This window comes from Dipodomys merriami, unplaced genomic scaffold, assembly GCF_024711535.1.
Source record: "Dipodomys merriami isolate MVZ:Mamm:240054 unplaced genomic scaffold, mDipMer1.0.p SCAF_1, whole genome shotgun sequence".
In the NCBI taxonomy this organism is placed as follows: Eukaryota; Metazoa; Chordata; class Mammalia; order Rodentia; family Heteromyidae; genus Dipodomys; species Dipodomys merriami.
Genome location: NW_027202270.1, coordinates 102214787 through 102241942, shown reverse-complemented (window position 1 = coordinate 102241942; position 27156 = coordinate 102214787). Strand labels below are relative to the sequence as shown.

At 43.5% G+C, this 27156-nt stretch overlaps 1 protein-coding gene across 6 annotated transcripts in view; it reads left to right on the top strand.

Annotated features, from left to right (window-relative positions):
* Baz1a (bromodomain adjacent to zinc finger domain 1A) overlaps positions 1-27156 on the top strand; it is a 122760-nt gene that overhangs the window by 6418 nt on the left and 89186 nt on the right. For 5 of the 6 annotated variants that reach the window (XM_070026571.1, XM_070026552.1, XM_070026579.1 and 2 more), the window contains exons 2-3: positions 14001-14189; positions 25499-25777. In XM_070026571.1, coding sequence (XP_069882672.1) covers positions 14077-14189; positions 25499-25777 — 392 coding nt within the window. In that variant the 5' untranslated portion in view covers positions 14001-14076. Of the gene's footprint in view, positions 1-13848; positions 14190-25498; positions 25778-27156 lie in introns of those variants that run through there. The other variant, XM_070026544.1, reaches the window with a different exon arrangement.

Here is a 27156-nt window from a genome sequence, read left to right as displayed (position 1 = left end):
CACTTCCGGCTTTTTTCTTTTTGCTTATGTGGTGCTGAGGAATCGAACCTAGGGCCTCTGGCATGCAAGGCAAGTGCTCTACCACTGAGCCACCTTCCCAGCCCCTGATATTTTTTTTTCCTTAAGGTTGGCACTCTACTACTTGAGCCACAACTCTACTCTGGGTTTTTGCTGGTTAATTGAAGATAAGAATCTCACAAACTGGTCTGCCTGACCAAGCTTTGAACTGCAATTCTCATGTCTCAGCCTCCTGAGTAGCTAGGACATGACAGGCATGAGCCATCAGTTGCTAGCCATCTATTATTTTAAATAGCTGTACTTTTTATTTATCATTTTTATTTTTGCCAGTCCTGGAGCTTGAACTCAGGACCTGGGAAAAGACCCTGAGCTTCTTTTGCTCAAGGCTAGCATTCTACCACTTGAGTCACAGTGCCACTTCCGGTCTTTTCCTATTTATGTGGTACTGAGGAATTGAACCCAGGGCTTCATGAATGCTAGGCAAGTACTCTACCACTAAGCCAGATTCCCAGGCTTATTTATCTTTCTTAACTTATTGATTAGCTAGCTTCCTGAACAGACATGAATAATAGCAGTGGAGTTTTTTTGGCGGGTATATGCTGGTAACAGGACTTGAATGCAAGTCTTCATGGCCTGGTGGTTTTTGTAATAAGGTGTTAATTTCTGCTAGGCATGTTTCTGGGTGCAATTTACCTATGCTAGGATTCCCAGTTGCTCTAATAACAGGCTCAAATCACCATGTCCTACTCTCTATTAAGAAGGTCCCATGAACTTTTCTTCCTGGGCTAAACCTGAACCCTGATCCTCCCAATCTCAGCTTCCCAACTAGCTAGGATTACAAGTGTGAGCTGCTAACCTCAGCTAAAAATGTAAATCCAGTGTTACAAATTAAGACCATTTAGTTTGTGCTATATCCTGTTTCTCTAGGATGATTAATCATCCTTAATTCTTGTAGCGATAACTGACAAAGAAGCAACACTTCTCTTATTTGATAAAACAGAACTTAACCCAAAGCTTCAATAACCTGGCATGAAGGGGAAATGAAACTCTTCTGTATTTGTGAATTTCCCAGATATGATAATGTAATGGTTAACCATCTCCTGCCAGTTCCTCTGCAGCCTTCACTTTTTTTCCCTCTCTTAAGACAAACTTTTTTGACAGCGTTGGGGATTGAACCCAGGAGACTTACACATGTTAAACAAATGTTCTACTGTTGAGTTTCTCACCCCAGTTTTCATTTTTAGCCTGTGTAAACAAGTCACCCTTTACTGTCTCTGTAAAAAAAAAAAAAAGGCCTGTCTTATCATGAGACTCCTGCTTGTAAAGTCTCTAGAAACTTCAAAAGTTCAGTGCTCACATTATGATCTCCTTTTTCTAGGGCCCTGGGGGAGAAAGGGATATAGCAGGGCTCTTCTGGCTTTAGCTTCCCTGTGAAAGTAAGCACTCACTGGAAGAGATCTTCTGTCATGTTCCTAGAATGGAGTCTGGCATATAGAAACACTCAGAAATGGTAGCTGAATGAATAGACATATAGTCATTCATTTAGATTGACATGTAGTCAATCTAAATCTTCTTGCACATTGTGGGATTTGGGATGTTTTCTTTGCTTTGCACTTTTATTATCTATAAAAATGAGAATAATAATACAGGATGTTTGAAATACCTGTCCAAGGTAAGCCATTAAGATCTTTTTTGTTGTTGTTGTTGTTGTTGTTTGTTTGTTTTATTTTCCAGTCCTGGGGCTTGAACTCAGTACCTAGGCACTCTCCCTGAGTTTTTTTTTGCTCAAAGCTAGTATTTTACCACTTGATCCACAGTGCCACTTCTGGCTTTTTCTGTGTATGTGGTGCTGAGGAATCAACCCTAGGGCTTCATGCATGTTAGGCAAGCACTCTACCACTAAGCCACCTTCCTAGCCCAGATCTTGTTTTTAAAGTCAGTGCTTGACAAAGAGCATTATACCTAACACTTGCTGGGTGATTTTTTTTTTTTTTTTTTTTTTTTGGGTCCGGTTGTGGGGCCTGAACTCTGGGCCTGGGCGCTGTCCCTCAGCTCTTCAGCTCAAGGCTAGAGCTCTACCACTTGAGTCACAGCTCCACTTCCAGCTTTTTTCATTTTGCTTATGTGGTGCTGAGGAATCGAACCCAGGGCCTCAGGCATGCAAGGCAAGCGCTCTACCACTGAGCCATCTTCCCAGCCCGATTGCTGGGTGATTTTTAAATTTAATTTTTATTCTTTTTTTTTTTTTTCAGTGTAAGGGATCAAACCTAGAGACTTGGGCATAGTGACCTATCACTGCATCACATTCCAAGTCCTTCAGTTCTGAGACAGGATCACCCTATTTAACTGAGGCTGGCCTCAAATTTATGATCCTTTTGCCTCAGCTTCCCCAGCCCTGGTATTACAGGCATGTATCACCATAAACCTTCTAATTTATTTATTTATTTTTGGTCAGTTGTGGGGCTTGAACTCTGGGCTTGGGCACTGTCCCTGAGCTCTTCAGCTCAAGGCTAGCACTCTACCACCTGAGCCACAGTGTCACTTCCAATTTTCTGATGCTTAATTGGAGATAAGAGTCTCATGGACATTCCTAACCAGGCTGGCTTTGAACTACAATCCTCGGGTATTAGCCTCCTGAGTAGTTAGGATTATAGGCATGAGCCACCGGCATCCAGCCACCTGCTAATTTTTACATATTCACAACCATTTAGTATTAATTTACCCCAATGTTTGCATAGTAAATACCAGGCTCTGGGTTCAACCAGAGGGTACTCTAAACTATAATATTGCCCAGCGCCAATGGCTCATGCCTGTAATCCTAGCTACTCAGGAAGCTGAGATGGAGATCTGAGGATTGCAGTTCGAAGCCAGCCCTGGCAGGAAAAGTCTGTGAGACTCTTATCTCCAATTAAGCACCAGAAAACCAAAGTGGTGTTGTAGCTCAAGTGGTAGATGTTAGTCTTGAGCTGAAGAGCTGAGGGATAGCACCGAGACCCAGAGTTCAAGCCCCACAACCAACAACAACAAAAAAAACCAAACCTATAATATCTTTAAATATAGCTTCCTGGGGGCTGGGAAGGTGGCTCAGTGGTAGAGCACTTGCCTTGCATGCATGAGGCCCTGGGTTCGATTCCTCAGCACCACATAAGCAGAAAAAAAAAAAAGCCGGAAGTGGCACTGTGGCTCAAGTGGTAGAGTGCTAGCCTTGAGCTGAAGAGCTGAGGGACAGTGCCCAGGCCCAGAGTTCAGGCCCCATGACCGGACCCCCCCCAAAATATATATAGCTTCCTAATTTTGATACTTTTATAGATACTGTGACCACACACACACACACACACACACACACACACACTCACACACACATATATTTATGATTTTTTTGAGAGTGTAGCCTCAAATTCTCAATCCTCCTGCCTCAGCTTTATTTTTATTTTTTTGCCAGTCTTGGGGTTTGAACTCAGGACCTGGACACTGTCCCTGAGCTTCACTAGCCTTGAGCAAAACAGCTTAAGAACAATGCCCAGGCCTTTAGTTTAAGCCCACACAAACAAAAAGGTATTTCATTCATTAGATCTTAGATCCAAAAACTTAGCATTACACTTTGGTATGTTCTCTAACTTCATGAACAATTAGGAAGGTAGCTTTAGGGGAATAGAGCTGAAAGGTATTTTTTAAACTAGAAGGAGAAATGTGGATACTCTATATGTGCAGAAGTCACTGGCCAAGTATCCTGCCAGAAAGTTCTAAAACATAAAGTGCATGTATATATGACTGTAAATTGATATATTTAAATAAATATTGGGAAAAGTCATATTTTCATGACACCTTATAAATTTCCAACTTGACTGCCCATTCTTTATACTAACATCTATCTTTTTGTCTATGTGTGAGACTCTTGGTTAAAGCATTCAATAAGTATAATTGCTAGGGGCTGGGAAGGTGGCTCAGTGGTAGAGTGCTTGCCTTGCATGCATGAGGCCCTGGGTTTGATTCCTCAGCACCACATAAAGAAAAAAGCCGGAAGTGGCACTGTGGCTCAAGTGGTAGAGCGCTAGCCTTGAGCTGAAGAGCTGAGGGACAGCGCCCAGGCCCCACGACTGGACCCCCCCCCCAAAAAGTATAATTGCTATTGCTAGAGCCATCAGAAAAATCCTGGCTTGGGGCTGGGAAGGTGGCTCAGTAGTAGTGCGCTTGCCTCACATGTATGAGGCTCTGGGTTCGATTCCTCAGCACCATATAAACAGAAAAAGCTGGAAGTGGCATTGTGGCTCAAGTGGTGGAGTCCTAGCCTTCAGCTGAGGAGCTGAGAGACAGCACCCAGGCCCGGAGTTCAAGCCTCACACAGACAAAAAAAAAAAAAGAAAGAAACCACAAGAAAAATCCTGGCTTATGACTAAGAGAACCATCATATAACAACTCACGTGCATTTACAGTTTTAACTCTTTGGAAACAGTGTATTGTATTGTATTATATTGTGTTGTGCTGTATTGTAGGATATTACATTATACTATACTATACTGTATTAGGAGAATTACAAGTTCAAAGCCATTCTGGGCAAGTTGAGACCTGCCTCAAAATAAAATATATTAAAATAAAAAAGAGGTAGGATGTAGCTAGTGATAGATCACCTGCCTAATAACTGCTAGGCCTTAGTTCTCTTTTTCATCTCTGTTCCCCTCGCTTCTTTTCTCTTCCCAAAGACAATCTGTGTTGTTTTCTTGTATGTTATTCTACATATATATCATGTATTAAGCATATAATACATATTACATATGTACACATATATTATTTAAAACACACATATATTTGCTTACATATACACATTACATATATATATATATATATACACACACACATATATATTATATGTATACATACTTTTTTTGTCAGTTGCAGGGCTTGAACTCTGGGCCCTGTCCCTCAGTTCTTCAGCTCAAGGTGAGTGTTCTATCACTTGAGCCATGGCACCACTTCTGGTTTTTCTGGTGCTTAATTGGAGATAAGAGTCTCAGGACTGGGGCTGGGAAGTTGGCTCAGTGGTAGAGCACTTGCCTTGCATGCCTGAGGCACTGGGTTCGATTCCTCAGCACCACATAAGCAAAAAGAAAAAAGCCAGAAGTGGTGCTGTGGCTCAAGTGGTAGAGTGCTAGCCTTGAGCTGAAGAGCTGAGGGACAGCGCCCAGGCCCAGAGTTCAGGCCCCACGACTGGACCCAAAAAAAAAAACCAAAACCAAAACCAAACAAATTGTCTCAGGACTTTCCTGCCCAGGCTGGCTTTGAACTGTGATGTTCAGATCTCAACCTTCTGAGTAGCTAGGTTTACAGGCATGATGTATTTGTTTTTGTTTTTTCATATACATTCTCTTTTTGTCAGTTATGAGGCTTAAATTCAGGGCCTGGGCTCTGTACCTGACCTCTTTTGCTCAAGGTTAGTGCTCTACCACTTTGACCCACAGCTCCACTTCCGGTTTTCTGGTGATTAATTGGAGATAAGAATTTCACAAGTTTTCCTATGTAGGCTGGCTATGAACCTCATGTCTCAGCTTCCTGAGTACTTAGGATTACAGACAGGCATGAGCCACCAGTGCAGGGCTACTTTCCCACTTTTTATGTCTGAATACTACTGTAATTATGAGACATCTCGATTGGTTAAATAGTATGTTATCAGTAACAATGCTAAAGTAAATACATTGCTGTTTATCTGTGGTATGGTTTCCTGCACATGGAAGTCCTAGTACATTGGTAATCCTGGGCAGATATTGTCAATTTTCTCTCTTTGGGAAGTTATGCCTGTTTTCTCCCACTTAACACATTATATAGGTGATCTCTGAAAGATCTTTTTTTTGTTGTTGGTCATGGGGCTTGAACTCTGGGCCTGGACACTGTCCCTCAGCTCTAGCTCAGTGCCACTTCTGGTTTTTTTTTTTTGTTTTTTTTTTTTTTCTGGTGGTTAATTGGAGATAAGAGTCTCATGGACTTTCCTGCATGGGCTGGCTTTGAACCTAGATCCTCAGATCTCAGCCTTCTAAGTAGCTAGGATTACAGGCGTGAGCCACTGGTGCTTGGCTCCTGAAGGATTTTTAAAAAGTCATTTTGGTGTAGTTTTTTTTTTTTTTAATTTTAAATTTTATTTTATTTTATTTGAGAACATACTGTACAGAGGGGTTACAATTACATGGGCAGGATAATGCATACATTTCTTACCAAGCATTGCAGCCTCCTCCTTTGTTTACCCTTCACCTCCCTTCCCAGCCTCCCCCCTCCCCCCTCCCCCCTCCCCCTTCCCCCCTCCCCCCCACTTTGGTGTAGGTTTTTTTTTTTTTTTTTTTTTTGTCGGTCGTGGGGCTTGAACTCTGGGCCTGGGCGCTGTCCCTCAGCTCTTCAGCTCAAGGTGAGCGCTCTACCACTTGAGCTACAGCGCCACTTCCGCTTTTCTGGTGGTTTATTGGAGATAGGAGTCTCATGGTCTTTCTTGCCCGGGCTGGCTTTGAACCGCGATCCTCAGATCTCAGCCTCCTGAGTAGCTAGGATTACAGGCGTGAGCCACCAGCGCCCGGCTCATTTTGGTGTAGTTTTAATCTGCATGTGTTTTTTTTTTTTTAATTTTTTTTAAATTTTTTATTTTTTTATTTTTTATTTATTTATTTTTTTGGGTCCAGTCGTGGGGCCTGAACTCTGGGCCTGGGCACTGTCCCTCAGCTCTTCAGCTCAAGGCTAGCGCTATACCACTTTAGCCACAGCACCACTTCCGGCTTTTTTTCTTTTTGCTTATGTGGTGCTGAGGAATCAAACCCAGGGCCTCGAGCATGCAAGGCAAGCGCTCTACCACTGAGCCACCTTCCCAGCCCCTGCATGTGTTTTATGAGTGAAATTTAAAGATTTTATTGCTGTTTTTGTTTTAAATGTCCAACCTGTTTCTTTTGGGTTACTGTGATTTTTTTTTAGAACTTTTTTTTTTTTTTTTTTGTTGGTCATGGGGCTTGAACTCTAGACCTGGGCACTGTCCCTGAGCTTTTCAGCTCAAGGCTAGCACTATACCATTTGAGCCACAGTGTCACTTCCAGTTTTCTGGTGGTTTATTGGAGATAAGAGTCTCTCGGTCTTTCCTACCCAGGCTGGCTTTGAACTTCGATCCTCAGATCTTAGCTTCCTGAGTAGCTAGGATTACAGGTGAGAGCCACCGACCCCTGGCTATTAGAACTTTTTAAAAATTAATCTTCATCAACAAGTTACAAATATTTTTTTCCCAATTGATATTTGTGATATAACAACTTCGTGGTAGCTTTTGATGCAGAACTTTACTTTTATGCAATTATATTTTGTGAATTCTGTGTTTTGTGATTTCAACTCCTGAGCTCTATTCTGAGATAATTTGTGTATGTGTTTGTGTGTGTGTGCACACATGTGCCAGTATTCTCCTGTTTTTTGTTTTTTTTTCAAGATTGACACTCTGTTAGTTGAACCATACCTTCAGTTCCTATTCTGAAATAATTTTAAAAACTCTTTCATGGTTTCCTAAGAAGCATCCTTTTTTTGGGAAAAATAACTATTATTTTATTATATATTTAAGGAAGTTGTACAGCAGGGCACTGGTGGCTGATGCCTGTAATCCTAGTGACTTAGGAGGCTGAGATCTGAAGATTGAGGTTGGAAGCCAGCCTGAGTGGGAAAATCCATGAGACTCTTGTCTCCAATTAACCACTAGAAAACCAGCAGTGGTGCTGTAGCTCAAAGTGGTAGAGCACTAGCCTTGAACAAAAGAGCTCAGGGACACCACGTAGACCCTGACTTAAGCTCTGGGATGGACAGAAAAATAGGAGGAAAAGAAGGAGGAGAAGGAGGAGGAATTCTACAAGGAGATTTCAAGCAAGTCAGGTTATTAATACAATGCATATTGATCAAATGTCACTCCTTGCATCTTTTTCTCCTGTTTTCCTCTGCCCATCCATAATCTCAAATTAAATATTTAAATTTTTACATATTTAATATAATGATTGCATTTGTTCACCCTTCTTCCCTCTCCATTCATGTGCCCTCCTCTATCCCCCCCACCAAGAGCATGTTTCCACCCTAAGAAGTATTCTTAATCATTGCTACGTCTAAATTGTTTTGTGAATAGGATCAAGTTCTCTGTTTCAATGTCTATCTGAGCTAGAAGAGCAAATCAATTCTATGGAAGTAAGAATTAGTTATAGGGATCTTAGCTTTTATAGTCAGGACTAGGAATAAGCTAGGCATCAGTGGCTCATGCCTGTAACACTAGCTATTCAGGATCACAGTTCCAAGCCAGCCTGGACAGAAAAGTCTGTGTGACTTTTTTTTTAAAGTGTAACTGAGGCTGGGTCTTGAACTCTTGATCTTCCTGCCTCATCTTTCTCGTTGATTACTAGTATGTGCCACCATGGCCAGCCGTGAGACTCTTATCTCTAGTAAACTACTCAAAGCCAGAGCTAGGCGCCCATGGCTCATATCTGTAATCACAGCTACTAAAGAGGATGAGATCTGATGATCACAGTTCAAAGCCAGCCTGGGCAGGAAAGTCTGTGAGACTCTCCTCTCCAATAAACCATCAGAAAACCAGAAGTGGCGCTGTGGCTCAAGTGATAGAGAGCTAACCTTGAGCTGAAGAGCTGAGGGACAGCACCCAAGCCCAGAGTTCAAGCCCCACAAACAACAACAACAACAACAAAAAAGCCAGAAGAGCTGCAACTCAAGGTACAGTGCTAGTCTTGAGCAAGAAAGCTCAGGGACAGTGGCCAGGCCTTGAGTTCAAGTCCCAGGACAGGCACAGCAACAACTAGAATTGAGTGGTTCCCTATTCTACTTTTCTTTGTCTTTTCTTTTTTTCTAGTGCTGGGGATTGAACTCAGGGCCTGGACTCTGGTCCCTGAGCCTCTCTGTGCTCTAGGCTACCACTTTTCCACATGAGCCACTTCCAGCTTTTTCTGCTTATGTGGTACTGAGGAATCAAACCCAGGGCTTCATGCATGCTAGGCAAGCACTCTACCACTAAGCCACCTTCCCAGCCCCCCTATTCTACTTTTAAATCATACGACTTTAAGCACATTACTAACATGACCTCTCTGAGCCTCAGTGGCTTCACCTGTAAAATGAAATGAAGTAGTACTTAGTTTGAGATGAAAATTGCCTGATGATTCATCTGAAACCCTTAGCTCAGTGTTTGAGAGTTTGGAAGCATTCATTAAATGTAAACTATGATAATGATTTCCATAGACTATCATTCAACTTCTATGACTGTCTTGTAGCTTTGATTTTCATTAGGAGTTGAATATAAAAATGTATTCTAAATGAACGTGAAATGTATTCTTAGCATTTAGAAATTGGTTGATAACACACTTTACTATCATCAATACAGTCTCATCCAAGCTCAGCAGTTTTCAAACTCAGCACTATATTAGAATCATCTGAGTAGATTCCTTTTTCTTTTTTGCTGGCTGTGGGGCCTGAACTGTGGGCCTGAGCATTGTCCCTCAGCTTTTCAACTCAAGGCTAGTGCTCTACCACTTGGGCCACAGTGCCACTTCTGGTTTTCTGGTGGTTTATTGGAGATTAGAATCTTATGGACTTTCTTGCCCGGGTTGGCTTTGAATTGCAACCCTCAGATCTCAGCCTCCTGAGTAGCTAGGATTACAGGTGTAAGCCACTAGTGCCCAGCTGTCTGTGAGACTTTTATTTCCAAATAATTAGAAGAAGAAAAAAAGCCAAATAGGGGCTATGGCTCAAGTGGTAGAGTACTAGTTTTGATCAAAAAAGGTCAGGGACAGAGTCTAGGCCTAAGTTTAAGTCACAGGGGTGGCACCCACACCCACACCCACACCCACACCCACACTTACCCTGACTGCCACCCCCCAAAAAAAACAAAAACAAAAACAAGAAAAACTGTGGTTTTAAAAAATGTCAGAAGTCTAGATTCATGTTCCGGAAGCACAAATTAAACTCGTAAGTTTCCTAAGGTGTTTTTTTTTTTTCTCTCTCTCTTTTCTTTCTTCCTTTTGCCAGTCGTGGGGCTTGAACTCAGGGCCTGGGCACTGTCCCTGAGCTTTTTTGATCAAAACTAGTGCTCAACCACTTGAACCTAGCCCCTATTTATCTAGGAGCCCAGGCCACGTTTGGCTTTTTCTATTTATGTGGTACTGAGGAATTGAACCCAGGGCTTCATGCATGCTAGGCAAGCACTCTACCACAAAAGCCACATTCCCTGCCCCCTAGGGTTTCTTTTAGCTCTGTGTGATTATGTCTCACCCTACTACCTTAGTAAAAGCCTTTTTTATGTTAGTCAGACAGGAAAATTATTCTAGCTCAAGCTTTTATTTGGGGTGTGTGTGTATATATTTCTGCGCGCACGTGTGAGTGTAGGGGTGCTCTGGGAACCAAGGCCTTATACATGCTATGCAAGTTCTCTATTACTGAGCTAAATCCCTAAATACTTAGCTCAAGCTTTTAAAACTTATCTTCCATATTTTGTCTTTATCTTAAAGCAATATAGCTTCCCAATATTGAGATTTTTATCCAAATATACTTTGATAATATTAGATTGATAGAGATCTCTTGTAGCTAACTTAAGTTTAACAAGGATGTCTTCAAAGGGTGACAAAGTGGAGATGGGGGGAGGGGTTGTGCCTTGAGACTAGTAAAGAAAGAGGACATGAAAAACTTCACTGTTTTGCTCATGGCTAGCACTCTTCCACGTGGAAGAGTCCCTGTCCCAGTGCCTCCACTTCTTGTCCTTTAATTAGAGGTAAGTCTAGTGCATTTGTCTGCCTATCCTGGCTTTGGACAATGATCTTTAGAGCTCCATCTCTTGAGTAGCTAGGATTATAAGTATGAGACACAGGAGGCGTTTAAGATTGGAGTTTTGGTCTTTTTTTTTTTTTTTTTTTTTTTTGAGGCGAGGGTATATTTATATCTCTTTAGGGAGCTAGTCCATTGTCTTGATATATAAAAGGACCTCTATACATGTTGTTTAGTTAAATTAAGTGATTTTCATTGTTTCATCTTTCTCTGTGCTACTTTTATAGTTTCTTCGTGTTTTTCTTTAGTGCAAAATCTCATTCCATTCCATTTCAGTATCCTTAATTTTCTGGATACAACAATAAGCTTTTCACTTTCTTTTTTTCTTTTCTTTGTTTTTTTTTCTTGTCGGTCATGGGGCTTGAACTCTGGACCTGGGTGCTGTCCCTGCACTCTTCAGCTCAAGGCGAGTGCTCTACCTCTTGAGCCACAGTGCCACTTCTGGTTTTCTAGTGGTTTATTGGAAATCAGAAACTCACCGACTTTTCTGCCCAGGCTGGCTTTGAACCTCAATCCTCAGATCTCAGCCTCCTGAGTAGCTAGGATTACAGGCATGAGCCACTGGCGCCTGGTGAGCTTTTCACTTTCAAAAGCCATGAAATAGTACTTTGTAAAGCAAGGATGTAACTATCATACAAAAGTATACAACTATTAGATAAGCTTTTAATACTTAATGTATAGAACTTAAACTGTTTTTTAATGAGGCAATTTGGTATGCTGTCAACCTGATTGCTATAAACTCTAAATATTTGGATAAATGTTTAATATGACAAAATAAACATTGCCTTTGGTGACAATTTTAACCTTTTTAAAAACTTAGAGGCTGGGAATGTGGCTTAGTGGCAAGCATGAAGCCCTGGGTTGGATTCCTCAGTACCATATAAACAGAAAAAGTTGGAAGGGCTGCTGTGGCTCAAGTGGTAGAGGGCTAGCCTTGAGCAAAAGAAGCTCAGGAAGAGTGCCCAGGCCCTGAGTTGAAGCCCCAGGACTGCCAAACACAAACAAAACAAAACAAAAAACCCAGAACAAAAAACAACTTAGCAAATACTAAGATTCAAAACATACTTAGAGTGTTTCACCTGTTTTTAGCTAAATACATTGGGATTTTTAAATTGTGATGGCAATGCTTTGATATATGATGCAGGCTGGGGAACCTACCATGCTTTGGATCCAAGGTTTGCTAGCTGGAAAAGCAGCTAAGCAGCAGCTTGAGTTCAAAAATGGTATTAGATCCAAATAGATTTTGTCTCAAATTACAAATACACTTAATTTGAAGATATAAAGTGAATTCTATATTGTTTTTGTAATGATCATTTCACAGTATTAGGAATTTGAAAACATATTTTTAGTTAATCCTTCTTCAAGCTTACTTTACATGATATCTGTCTGTCTTTTATGGGAGTTGTTGTTTTGATTTTTTTTTTTTTGAGACAAGGTCTTGTTATGCATCCCAAGCGGGTCTTAAACTCTCAATCCAACTGCCTAGGCCACCTGAATAATAGGATTACAGGTATAGGCCAGACTCATTCTACATGTTAATTTAAAAATAAATATCAAGGTAATAGCAAAAAAAAAAAGAGGCTCTTTTAAAACAAAGCTAGTGAATATTCTTCATGACTTCTACTTTTCAGATTTTAAAATTGAAAGGTAACATTCAAATTGACTTCATAAATGAAAATTCTGATATGAGAAAGTTACTTTAGGGGAAAATTCCACTATAAATTCAAAATAATTTAAAGTTCGAGTTAAGCATTGTTCTTTTGTAAATTATTTTCAATAATGTAAATATGACTTTTTAAAGTGTGTGTTTAGTTTTAAATATGTGGGGAATCCTACATGCATGACACTTTCTAACATACATTAAAAAAGAAAATCTTTTCCGGGGCTAACTAACTCTGAATTGTTCTAAGGATGAAAAAAAACTGATGCCAAGAAAGGTTTTTTTTTTTTTTTTTTTTTTTTAATTCAAGATCCTGAGATGTGAATCTTACTTTTGAAGCCCAAACAAGAACCCAGACATTTCTCTTGCGAATCCTTCTCTTCCCCATCTTCAAAACACAATTTCGATCGTAATTGGAACCTCTTTCCCAGAGTGAAGCCAAGTGCGGGTGCCAGACGGGCAGGCGAAGGTTTTACTTTGTCGGCCATGTGTTTAAGCGCAAGCCCGGCGCTTTTTCTCGATCTTGGAGCTGATAACCTCAAACATGGAGGATGCTTCTGATTCTTCACTCGGGGGTTGCTCCATTAATTAATAATGTAGCACTCGCAGGCGCTCGGCCCGTCTCTTCCTGTATCAGTGACAGGCTGTAAAAGTCATCGCGTAGCCAATAAAAAGGTAGAAGCGAGGAGTGAGAAGCTCCTCCCCATTGCTCTTCCTCCTTCGGAGCCGAAAGTAGACCAGAAACTTCCCTGGAGCGCGGGGCGGCGGGGAAGTGGCCGGGGAGGGGGAGACGCGATTCCCCGTGCGGAGCCGGGCCCGTGGCAGCAGCATCTGCGGGAGGAGGCGCTGGCAGGGCCGGTCTGACCGGGGGTGGGGGGTGGGGGGGCGCGGCTCAGCTGGAGCCGGCGACCGGCGAACTCTGCGGGGAGGACGGGGGCTCCTCGGGGCGCTTCTAAGCCGAGTAGGTGAAGCGGCGGCCGGGGTGCTCTCAGGTGAGGAGCTCGGCGGGGGGGGGGGGGGTGGAGGCAAGCGGCGGGCGCGCGCGGGGGGGGGGGAACAAAGCGCAGCGACGCCCCGGGGCCGCTGGCGGCGGGCGCCCTTGACTCTACAGGGTCCGACGCCCCGCGCCGAGCACGTTGTGAGCGGCGGGGGCGGGCGGGGAGCGGGCGCTGGGAGGGAGGAGCGGGCTCGGGGAGGGGGGAGGGGAACCCCGCCGCCGCCGCCGCTCCCGCACTGCGCGCCGCGGGGCGTCCGGCCCCATTGTGAGCGACGGCCCGGAGGCGCGCTGGGAGCCCCGCGGTGGCGACGGCGACGGCGTAACTTGCACAACACCCACGCCGCGTCCGGAGACAACTCGGCTCCAGTAGCAGGCGCGGCGCGGCGCGGCCGTCACACAAAAGGCAGCCGCGCTCTCCCCGGCGCGCGGACCGGCCCCACGCCGCCGCCGCCGCCGCCGCCTCCAGCGCTCCCCACCTGACCGGCTTTTCCTTTCCCTCCAATTTTGCTCTAGGGGAGCGGGGGCCAGCGCGGGCGGTTAGAGGGTCCCGGCAGAGCTGCTGGCTGGCGGACGGACGGACGGACCAGAGATGCCGCTACTACACCGAAAGCCGTTTGTGAGACAGAAACCGCCCGCGGACCTGCGGCCCGACGAGGAAGTTTTCTACTGTAAAGTCACCAACGAGATCTTCCGCCACTACGAGTGAGGAAGGGCCGGGCCGGGCGAGGGGAGGGTGCTCCCGGGGCGGGGGGGGGGTGCGGTGCGGGTCTCCCTCCCCTGCGCCCTTTTGTCTGTTTCCTTTTCCTCTCCCGGGGCTCTCAGCGGGGCGGCTTGGAAGTGACTCCCGGTTCTCCGACTCCCCCCCCCCCCACTCCCCCGTTCATCCTATATCCAACCCCGGGACTGCGCGGGGGGCCCTGGCTGCGGCACGCCGGTGTGTGTGTGTGGGAAGCGGGTCCCGGGGGGGAGGAGGCCAGGGGTCCCCGGCCGGTCGGCGGGCTGCACGGAGCGCCCGAGTCGCGGCTGTCGGCGGAAACTCCCCGTTTGATTCCTCCCCTGCGCCGCAGCTACACGCGCACTCGGCGGCCAGTTCCGGGATCCCCGCCCGGCGGCGCCCGGCTGAGGGGATCCCCTGGTCCGGGTCGTCGGCGCGGCGCCCGAGGCCGCCCCCCCCTCCCCGCCCCTGCCCACAGAGGGAATTCCTCACCCCGAGGCCAGGAAACGGCCGGTCGGCCGGCCTGAGTCGCCCGCGATCCGGAGTGGCTTCTGAGGGTTGGGAGCTGACTTTGGGGTACGGGGGGTGTGTAAGGTGGTGGTGGGGAGAGAGCCGGTGGAGTTGCGACTTCCCTTAGGAAGGAAGGAGGGGGGCTTCTCAGCGGGCCCAGGGGTCACCCCTGGAGACCCCGCCGGAGGCCTCGAGTCCCGCTCGGCTAGGCCTCGCAGTGTGCTCTGTCACCGCCTCTTCTTGGTGACTAACTCCTGTCCCGGGGGAACTCGGCGTCTCCGCCCCCCCCCCCCCCCCGGGGAAACCGGTGAGGAAGAAGTCGGAGCCGGGAGAGTGGAGGTGGGGGGGAGGGAGAAGACAGCTGGGCTTGTGCGCCCCTCCTTTACACTAGAGGGGAGCCAGCCGGCGAGGGGGGTGCCGAGGAGGTGAAGTTCAACTGCAGCCTCAGCCGGTCGCCTCTTTATCACCCCCCCCCCCCCCCCCCCCGCCTGTGAGCCGCCTGACATGTGCCACTGCTATTGTTTTGATAAGGACCTGAAGCTACTGTTGTCATTTCAACCCCCCCCCCCCCCCCCCCAGTTTTCAGTTCACTGCCTGCTTTTATCCCAAGAGATCTTGTCCTGTGACTCGAAGCTCTGAGAATGTGTTTTAGCGATCGGGATCTAAACAGGATCAGTGAGAATCTGAATTGATGAATCACTGGAAACAGTCGGACCCTCCTTTTTTTTCCTCCAGCTTTAGCCTCTCCACTGTAATCCCTTTGTGCACGAGGTTAGAAAACACTGTCCATTGCACGAGGAGGTACATTGTGTGTGTGTGTGTGTGTGTGTGTGTGTGTGTGTGTGTGTGTGTGTGTGTGTTTTGATTTAGGGTAGGCTTTAAGCAAACTGCACCTGCCTGAGAAAGGAACACTGTAGTGAGTTCTGAAAAGTCAGTTCCTACGTGTTTTAAGTAAGCCTTTCTTTCTCTCTTTGGCTCCACGGAAAGGGTTACACATAAACATGTTCTATCTAGAGACGTAGATAGTAGTTTTCATCAGACTGTACTTTTAAGTAGGAGTTGCACATCTAGCTGCTCCTGTACAGACTTGTTTTGTTACTCAAATAGAGTTTGCTACTTGCATGAGTTTGTTAGGTAACTAGACAAGGATAATTTTTTTTTTAAGTTTAAGCTCAATTCTTTAGTAACCATTAGAAATTGTATTTAGGAGCAAGAGGAATGTCTTAAGTGGTAAAGGACCTTCCTTGAAAGCACAGGCCCTGAGTTCAATTCTCAGTAGTGCCAGTAAATAAATCTCTTCCATTGATCTTTTAAAAATGGTATTTGAGTGTCAAGAAAATAGTAAACAGGCTTATATTTCAAAATTTCACCTTTATATAATCTTCTTAAGATCTTGTCCTCACTTTAGAGGGTAAGATATATATGACTTCTATCCTTTGTGACTTAAACTTCAGGTACTTCGGTTTTTGAGATGAACTATTTAACCATAGAGAAATCTGAAATACCAGAAAACAATTTTTTGACATTCCAAACCTATCTTCCATGAACATTAAGCAATTATATCCTTTCTAGTCTTATGACACTCAAAAAGTTTTAAATTACTAGTTTCTTTCTTTGTTTTATAGCCTCAAGTATTCTCAGTGTTTGGAAGTTACATTAGTTTGAGAGAGATGATTGGGAGCAAAGATATTTGATCATTTGTCCTCAACAAAATGATAGTATAAATGTTGTTAGATGTACACACATAATTTATTGTTTGTTCATTTGTTCATTCATTTTGTGCCAATACCAGGTTTGAACACAGGGCTTCATGCTTTCACTCTGCTTTGTTTTGCTCAGAGCTGGTGCTCTTAACATCAGCCATACCACCAGCCTGGCTTTTTACTCGTTTGTCTGTGTATGTGTGTGTGAGTGAGACCAGCACACGAACTTGGTATCTTTTGCTCATTGACTAGCACTCTGTGTTTTTTGAAGATGGAGGCTCAAAGAGGACTTTTTGGTACTGGTGGCTTATGCCTATAATCCAAGCTGCTCAGGAGGCTGAGATCTGAGGATCACAGTTCAAAGCCTGGAAAGGCAGAAAAGTCCTTGTGAGACTCTTATCTCCAATTAACCACCGGAAAACTGGAAGTGGTGCTGTGGCTCAAAGAGGTAGAGTACTACTCTTGAGCAAAAGAGCGCAGGGACAGTGCCCAGGCCCTCAGTTCAAGCCCCATGACTGACCAAAAATAAATAAATAAAAACACAGAGGAAGTAGAGTGTAACACAAGCAAGAAACAAAACTATTTAGCAAACAAAAGGTCTCTAGCAAGCTTCTAAATGGAAAGTTAGAAGCCTTGTTACTATGCGTTGTGTTGGGAAGTAAGCAAGGTTATGAGGTATTAAAAAAATCTCTGAGACTAAGAGGAAATTATATTCAAGAAGTAAACAAACCCTAATTAGGTGGGTTTAGCTGTATCAAAATTTAAAAATCTATATATTTAAAATATAATCTTAAAACTAATTTACCCAAAACATCAGTAAGTAACTTCATGTGTGAGTAAAAGCAGAGTTTTTCTTAATAGTTTTTCCACTCTTGTGCCAAGGATCACCATATGGATCACCATAATACTGCAGACTTCCAGCTCCCAGCTCTTCCTCTGTCTTTCTTTGCAGAAATGATCACCCCTTCCTTTAGTCATATTTCCTATTATTGCTCAATGTATTTTTTTGTCTCCCATTTTGTTTCCATCAAGAGCCTGAGTTCTATGATAGGTCCTCAGTGATCATACAGTACAAACTCCTTTGTTTGAACTACATGCTCCTTAACTAATTGCTAACTCTTGCTTGACCTGCTTTCATAAGCAAAGAAGATGCATCAAAAATAGCACATTAACTACAGGTGAATGCACCAGCTAAAGTCATAATTTAGTCTCATTAATCAGATAGAGATTTATGCTATCATTTTATTTGGCTTACAACAATTTAATTTTTGCTGTGGATTGCTCAGGCTTGGGAGTCAGATATGAATACTAGAAATTGAGGTTTTCTTTTGTAATAAGAAAATAATTTATTGTATTATCAAGGGACTTAATCTCTTAAAATAAGCTTAGTTTTGCTAGACACTGGTGGCTCACACCTGTAATCCTAGCTTTGAGGTTCGAAGCCAGTCTGGGGAAGAAAGTGTGTTGAGACTCTTACCTTCAATTAAACTGCCAGAAATAGAACTGTGGCTCAAGTGGTAGAGCACTAGCCTTCTATAAGAAAGTTTACAGGGAATGCCCAGGTCCTAAATTCAAGCCCCAAGACTTGCACAAAAACAACTTCTTCCTCCCCAGTACAGTTATTAGCTATTTGGGAGTGGTATATACTTCCTATCTATGAGAGAACCAAGTAAAAATTTAAGAATATCTTCCAGGGCTGGGAAGGTGGCTCAGTGGTAGAGTGCTTGCCTTGCATGCCTGAGGCCCTGAGTTCGATTCCTCAGCACCACATAAGCAAAAAGAAAAAAGCCGGAAGTGGCGCTGTGGCTCAAGTGGTAGAGTGCTAGCCTTGAGCTGAAGAGCTGAGGGACAGTGCCCAGGCCCAGAGTTCAGGCCCCACAACCGGACCCAAAAAAAAAAAGAATATCTTCCATATCAGCCAACAGGCCAGCTTGCATTTATTTCCACTTGATTTTTCACCAAAAGATCTAACCAGCTTATCATTCTGTTTTGTTTATAATTAGCTATTTCTTCAGCTTTCTTCATTTTATCCCAGCCCTCTCAACAGCCTCCTTTTCCATGTGAGGAAAGGGGATGGAGTGGGTAGATTTGAGCCCAAGAGCAGAGCCCAAATGACTTCTTACAATCAGTAACACTAGAATTTTAAATCATATCCCTAAGCTTCAGAGTTTCTGCTGTTCACTAGCACTTGTTGCTTAGTAGGAATTTTTGTTACTGTCAAAGTCTGCAGAAGTCTGAATTAAGAAAATTGCATTTTATGGAATTCAGTTGTCTGTGTCTATATCTTTGTGTTGGTACTATTCTATAGTCAGATCCCACATTTTCCTGCTTTACCACACCCTTCATTAATTAAGCTCTGACTATTAATAGGACAAACCAGAATGACATTTACTTGACATATCCCAAGCTGTCCTCAAACTCAAGATCTTCCTGTCTCATCTCCCCAGTGCTAGGATTACAGGCATAAGCTACCATACCTGGTGCTCTCAATACATAGTGAGGAAATAATGTCTTTCACACTGACCACTCTTTTTGGGGGTTGGTCGTGGGGCTTGAACTCTGGGCCTGGGTGCTATCCCTCAGCTCTTCAGCTCAAGGCTAGCACTCTACTACTTCAGTCACAGTGCCACTTCTGATCTTCTGGTGGCTTATGGACTTCCTTACCTGGGCTGGCTTTGAACTGCAGTCCTCGGATCTCAGCCTCCTGAGTAGCTAGAATTACAGGCATGAGCCACTGGCACCTGGTACACTGACCACTTGCTATACTGATGATGGATATTTGGAATCCAGGTATAGCCAAAGCTATTTATTTGGTGAGTATGGGGTTTTCAAGATGGATAATCTTCATAGCTAGTGTCTTCAAATTAGATGTTTAGCTCCTTTAGGAATAAGTGGCCATTGATATTGGAATCCATGAGTTTTTTTTCCCTTAAATGGTAGAACAGAGAATTCCTAAATGCTCCTCTTTCAAGTTTTACCTTCTGTCTACTTAGCAGGCTAGTGTGCCTGTGTGTGCCTGTGTGTGCGTGTGTGTGCGTGTGTGCGCGCGCGTGTGCGCGCGCGTGCACGTGTGTATGTGTGTGTGTGTGTGTTTGCGTGTTTGTGTGTGTGTTTGCTTGTTTGTGTGTGTTTGCTTGCGTTTGCTTGCGTTTGCCCTGGCACTTGAAATCGGCCTGGGTGTTGTCCCTGAGCTTTTTTGCTAAAGGTAGTATTCTACCACTTGAGCCACAGCTTTTTGTTGATTAATTGGAGTTAAGAGTCTCATGGATTTTCCTGCCCAGATTAGATTGGCTTTTAACTGCTTTCCTCAGATCTCAGGGATTACCAGCACGCGTCAGTGGTGCCTGGCTCTCACACGTGTTTTATTAATCCATCCTTTCTTCAGGCTCCAGTGTATATACATATATATAAGGGAAGCTAGGTATAGCAAAAGATAGCTTCAGTCTGGCTGCCTCACAGAATAGGTGTCAGGAAGGTGAGGACTGGTTAATGTTATCTTAATCTTATTTCTTTGTGTGATGTTGATGAAAAATCAGTAGACTGTTAGGAGTGATGAGTCCCTAGGGTGAAAAAGTCCTTGGACTTTGTCCCTTTGTGTTAACATAGCCACTTTGGTACAGTGTACCCTACCTCCCACCTCCTGAGGACAGAACACTATGTATGGTAAGGCTATAATGTAACAATAACTGTAGAGACACAAAGGAAACAAACAGCAGGAACATCTTGTGGGAAATAATGGAAATCTTATGGGATTAGATAGAAGCTAAGTCACTGGTTACTGACCATCCTGTTTTTCTACCTGGCAACATGAATAATGGGTGTTTATGGCACTTGTATTGTTGCTCATTTTGATAGTTTTAGAAACTGTTAAATCTTGGGGCTGGAAAGGTGGCTCAGTGGTAGAGTGATTGCCTTGCATGCATGAGGCCTTGGGTTCGATTCCTCAGCACTACATAAGCAAAAAGAAAAAAGCCGGAAGTGGCGCTGTGGCTCAAGTGGTAGAGCACTAGCCTTGAGCTGAAGAGCTGAGGGACAGTGCCCAGGCCCAGAGTTCAGGCCCCACAAAAAAAAAAGAAAGAAACTGTTAAATCTTAATAGCATTTATTGAAACCAAATTTATGTTAATTGTCCTCCTGCCATGGTATAAGGTACCCCATGGACTACTAGATACTCTCTGCTGTCTCTGACACAGAAGAGGGTATTTGGCTCTATGAGCCATTAAGCATTTGAAAATAGACTAGTCTGAGTTAAGATGGACAGTAAGTGTGCAATATACATCAGATTTGGAAGATTCAAAATGGTAAATTATTTTTATGTTGATATTTCATTTTGCCATCTTGAAAATACCTATTGGGTATGTCTTATTTATCTCTTAGTTAATAAATTTATTATGACATAGACTTTCTTGCTTATAAGAAACAGATTATGTTCTTCGTTTTCTTCAACTTTTTTTGGTGCCAATCATGAGGCGTGAACTCAAAGCCTGGGCATTGTCCCTGAGTGCTCTAACCACTTGAGCCACAGCTCCACTTTTGACTTTCTGGAAGTTCATTGGAGATGAATGTCATAGATTTTCCTGCCCAACTGTGATCTTCAGATTTCAACCTCCTCAATAGCTAGGATTACAGGCATAAACAAGTAGCACCTGGCTTCAACTGTACTTTTTAATACTGAACCCCTAATGCTGCTTCCTGGGGGGGAAGGGAGGGAAATATTCTAATACTTCCAATCTTTTTTTGCTTTTCTGTCCACCTTTGCTTCCTCTAAATTCTCTTAGGTTATTTGTCTCTTAAAAGATAACCACTGGGGGCTGGGAAGGTGGCTCAGTGGTAGAGTGCTTGCCTTTTTTTTTTTTTTAAACTAGGGCTGAGAACCGAACACAGGGCCTTGGGCACGCCAGGCGGGCGCCCTTCCGCTGGGCTAAACCCCCAGCCCCTAGAGTGCTTGCCTTGGATACATGAGGCCCTGGATTCAATTCCTCAGTACCACATAAACAGAAAAGGCCAAAAGTGGCACTGTGGCTCAAGTGGTAGAGCAGTAGCCTTGAGCTGAAGAGCTCAGGGACAGCATCCAGGCCTAGAGTTCAATCCCCATGACTGGCCAAAAAAAATGAAACAAAATAAAACAAAAAAACCTACTTTCCCAGGTGCTAGTACTTCTAAAATTGGAAGTGGAGCTGTGGCTCAAAGAGCTAGAGCTGCTTGGCGGCCGGCGGCTCATGCCTGTAATCCTAGCTACTCAGGAGGCTGAGATCTGAGGATCGTGGTTCCAAGTCAGCCCGGGCAGGAAAGTTCGTGAGACTCTTAACTCCAACAAACCACTAGAAAACCGGAAGTGGTGCTGTGGGTCTAGGGGTAGAGCGCTCACCTTGAGCTGAAGAGCACAGGGACAGCACCCAAGCCCACAATTCAAGCCCCACGACCAACAACAACAACAAAAAAAGCTAGTGCTCTAGCCTTGAGCAAAAAAGCTCAGGGACAGTGCCCAGGTCCTGAGTTTAAGCCCCAAGAGTGACAAATAAATAAATAAAAAGTTCTGAGCCGGGCGCTGGTGGCTCACGCCTGTAATCCTAGCTACTCAGGAGGCTGAGATCTCAGGATCGCGGTTCAAAGCCAGCCCGGGCAGGAGAGACTGAGACTCCTATCTCCAATAAACCACCAGAAAATCGGAAGTGGCGCTGTAGCTCAAGTGGTAGAGCGCTTGCCTTGAGCTGAAGAGCTGAGGGACAGCGTCCAGGCCCAGAGTTCAAGCCCCATGACCTACCAAAAAAAAAAAAAAAGTTCTGAAAGGCTTTTGTGATGGCAGTCAGACTATTATAGGGACCACCTAAACAGGAAGTTACAACAATTTAAGTGCTTTTGGAATGATGAGAGAGGAAAATATAGGAATAGGAAAATTTTAAAAATGATTTAATCATATTGGTTACATATAATTGTTAAAAAGTAGACCACAGTGTACTTTACAGAAGAGGGCAAAAGTTTACCCTTGTTTGACTAGAGTGCTTACCTAGAAAGCACTAAGTTCAACTCTGGTACCATCAGTAAAAGAAAAAAAATTCCTTGTCTTTACTAGTTAGGCAGTCTTTATTAACCTTTATATATGTGTATATGTGTGTGTGTGTGTATATATATATATATATATACATTTTTTTTTTTAGCCTTTGTTTTTTGGTGCCAGAACTGGGGCTTAAACTCAGTCTGGTGGGTGAGTAATTTTTAGCTTTTTTCTTCAGGACTGGTGTTCTATTATGTGAGCCATACCTCTAATTCTGGCTGTTTGATGGATAAAAATTGTCAATAACATTCTCATGTATTTTCCTGCCTGGGCTGACTTCAAACTGCAATCCTTGGATCTCAGTCTCCTGAGTAGCAAGGATTACAGGTGTGAGCCACCAGCACCTGACTTAACCTTTTCTAGTTAAATGTTTTATTGTAAAATGGTGTAGTATACACACTTATATAAAAATCACACACTACAGAAATATTTGGAATCACAAGAAGTTTTCCTTTTCCTTCCCAGTCTCCTTTTTCCATTGGGAACATCTGTTTATAGTATGTATATAAAAGAAACACGTATTTGTGGTAATAGTTAATGTATTTAGGCTTGCATATTTAGTAATTTGAGTTATTCCTACCCAGCAATCCCTTTGCATTTTAAAAGAGACTAGATAGAAATTTTGAAAATAAAAGCTCATATTAAGAAACTTTAGGGGCTGGGAAGGTGGCTCAGTGGTAGTGCGCTTGCCTTGCATGCATGAGGCCCTGGGTTCGATTTCTCAGCACCACATAAGCAGGAAAAAAAAAGCTGGAAGTGGTGCTGTGGCTCAAGTGGTAGAGCGCTAGCCTTGAGCTGAAGAGCTTGAGGGACAGCACCCAGGCCCAGAGTTTAGGCCCTCGACCAGACCCCCCCCCCAAGAAAAAAAAAGAAACTTTTAATACTACAGAAATGCAATGAAGGATGGTTTTTTGGTCTTATCCATATTAACTTTTACATTTTTTTACATTTTACATTTTTGTTCAACGTTTCAAAAAAATATCTGCTTTTACAAGTGCCTTTTTTTCTTTGTTAAGTGTTTTTTGGTGCTAGTCATGAGGCTTGAACTCCAGGCTCTGAGCTTTTCTTTTCTTTCTTCCTCTACCAAGCTGGAGTTCATGACAGCATGCAGTTAAAAACTTGTTTCAAGTCACTGTTAACCAGAAACACCGGTTTGTTCTTACTGTTTCAATTCTGCCGCCCCTTGTGTACCACCTCCTCCTCCTCCTGGTGCTTCTCATAGTGAGAAAAGTCATCGATTCTGCCGCCCCTTGTGTACCACCTCCTCCTCCTCCTGGTGCTTCTCATAGTGAGAAAAGTCATCGAAGATGGAGGTTGTGTGTCTATAGGAAGCGATAATCTTTAGCATTTGCTTGGCCTTTTCCAGGGGCATCTCCTGTGTGTCTCAGGAGTTTGTGACAGGCTTGTTGTCGTCGTTCTCCAGCCTGATGTGCCAGAGCTGGCTATTGGGTGTGCTCTTGACAAAAATCCACTTCACATAGAACTTCCCCTTCCACTTGTCCTGAGACCAGTCTCCTTCGCTGGTGCCATAGTCCACGGCGGACTTCATCTCAGCTACTACACACTTCTCATTTTAGGTGCTTAATTGGAGATAAAAGTGTCACAGACTTTTTGGCCTGGGCTGACTTTGCACCATGATCTTCCGATTTCAGTCTCTTGAGTAGCTAGGATTATAGGTGTAAGCCACCATCTCCTGGAGATCATTATATATTTTTATAAAGTTTTCAAAACTTGAATTAAGGTTTTGTTTTTGCTTTTCCCTCTCTCTATCACAGTATTGTTTAAAATCAGGAACTGCAGCTGTTCCTAAGCTTTTAAGGCTAGTGCTCTTATCACTTGAGCCACAGTTCCACTTCTGAATTTTTGGTGTTAATTGGAGATGAGTGTTATAGACTTTCCTACCTGGGCTAGTTTTAGACTGGGATCCTCAGATCTCAGCCTTCTGAGTAGCTAGGATTATAGATGTGAGCCATTGGCACTCAGCTTTAATCCCCCCCATCCCCCCCCCCCCCCCCCAGTTGTAGGGCTTGAACTCAGGGCCTGGGCACTGTCCTTGAGCTCTTCGGTTCAAGGCAAGCGCTCTACCACTTGAGCCATAACATCACTTCTGGGTTTCTGGTGGTTAATTCTCCAATTAAGAGTCTCATGGACTTTCCTGTCTGGGCTGGCTTTGAACTGTGATCCTTAGCTCTCACCCTCCTGAGTATCTAGGATTACATGCATGAGCCACTGGTGCCTGGCAAGCTTCAATACTTTTTAATGACTCATTTTTTGTTATATGAAATACTATAATTTGTTTTCTCTTGTTAGATTTCTTAGTTTTTCACTATTATGTTAAAGGTTTTAATTTTGCTGCTGTTTGGACTTGAACTCTGGCCCTGGGTACTGTCTCAGAGCTTTTTCTTTTCTTTTTTTTTTCCCTCAAGATTAGCATTTTCCCACTTGAGCCACAGCTCCACTTCTGTCTTTTTTGTGTGTGTGTGGTTAATTGGAAATAGTGTCTCAAGAACTTTCCTGCTTTGCTTTGATCTGTGATCGTCAGATCTCAGCCTCTTGAGTAGCTAGGATTACAGGCATGAGCCACCAGCTCCCAGCTAAGCCTTTAAAATACATATTTTAGTGATTGCTTTTTAATTTAAAAAATTTCAAAATTAAAAGCAAAGGTTGAGTTTACTTTTAGTTTGAGTCTATATTTCAAACTTGGTTGTATATGAAAAATTGGTGTATATTAATTACATAAGGCAGTTTTATTGTAATTTTCTATATAAGCATATACTTGAATCAAATTCATTCCCTCCAGTTGATGAGCCTTTAACTTGCATAAAGTAAATGTCTATTTGCTTTTTCTTATGCTTGTACTAATAAAAGTTCATCAGATAGTCCTTATTCAGTTCTGTGCCTTAAATGTAAATTTAAACTTAAGCTTTGTTTATAGGAAAAAAGAACAGAAGAAAGCTAATAAAATATCAGCTGAATGTAAATTGTGTGAAATAATAGGTAATGGGTCTTTGTTTTTGTTTTTTAACCAGTGACTTTTTTGAACGAACCATTTTGTGCAACAGCCTTGTGTGGAGTTGTGCTGTGACAGGTAGACCTGGATTGACCTATCAGGAAGCACTTGAGTCAGAGAAAAAAGCAAGACTGAATCTTCAGAGTTTTCCAGAACCACTAATTACTCCAGTTTTATACTTGACCAGCCTTACTCATCGCTCACGCTTACATGAAGTTTGTGATGATATTTTTGCATATGTCAAGGACCGATACTTTGTTGAAGAAACTGTGGAAGTCATTAGGAACAATGGTACAAGGTAAAGTACTTAAAATTTTTCCTTTTAATAAGCATATATTCACCTAAGTTCAAGGCCAACCTGAGCTATACCTAGAGAGACCCTGTCTCTCACACACACACACACACACACACACACACACACACACACACACACACACACACACACACACACACACACACACACACACACACACACACACACACACACACACACACACACACACACACACACACACACACACACACACACACACACACACACACTACCTGAAGAAATCTTCCTTGTTACTGTTCTCTAGTTGTACTGTTTAACCTAGGAGGTAGCCCTGTGTTACCTATTTCTTGTATCTTTTCAGAGCTAAGTTATGTATATGCCACCAAAAGTATATGCATGAGTCTTATTTGTATAGATACACATAACATGCCTCCCCCCCCTTTTTCAGTCCTGGGGCTTGAACTTAGGGCCTGGGTGCTATCTTTGAGCTTTTTTGCTCAAGATTGGCACTCTACCACTTGAGCCACCGCTTCACTTCTGACTTTGTGTGGCGGTTTATTGGAGATCAGAATCTAAAGGCACTTTCCTATACAGGCCTATCATTGAATTGCATTCCTCAGATCTTAGCCTTCTGACTAGCTAGGATTATAGGCATGAGCCAGCATCACCCAGCACCATCCCCCCCTTTTTTTTTTTTGGGTCCGGTCGTGGGGCCTGAACTCTGGGCCTGGGCGCTGTCCCTCAGCTCTTCAGCTCAAGGCTAGCGCTCTACCACTTGAGCCACAGCGCCACTTCCGGCTTTTTCTTTTTGCTTATGTGGTGCTGAGGAATCGAACCCAGGGCCTTGAGCATGCAAGGCAAGCTCTCTACCACTGAGCCACCTTCCCAGCCCCATCCCCTTTTAATATAATAAATGATAGGCCATTCTTTTCACTTAAAATATATTAATATATTAATAAATATATAATAAAATATATTAATCTTTTCACTTAACATATATTAGAGATAAATCCATTGCTATGTAAGCCACCTTCATTTTTTTTTTTTTTTTTTGGTCAGTTGTGGGGCCTGAATTCTGGGCCTGGGCATCTGGGCCTGGGCACTGTCCCTCAGCTCTTCAGCTCAAGGCTAGTGCTCTACTACTTGAGCCAAAGCACCACTTCCAGCTTTTTCTAATTATGTGTTGCTGAGGAATCAAACCCAGGGCCTTATGCATGCAAGACAAGCGCTCTACCACTGAGCCATCTTCCCAGCCCGGCCACCTTCATTCTTTTTACAATATAATAAGTTCCACAATATCATTTTATTTATTTCTTAGTGCCAATCTTGGAGGTTGAACTCAGGGCATGGCCACTGTTGCTGAGCTTTTATGCTTATGGTTAGTGCTGTTGCCACTTGAGCCA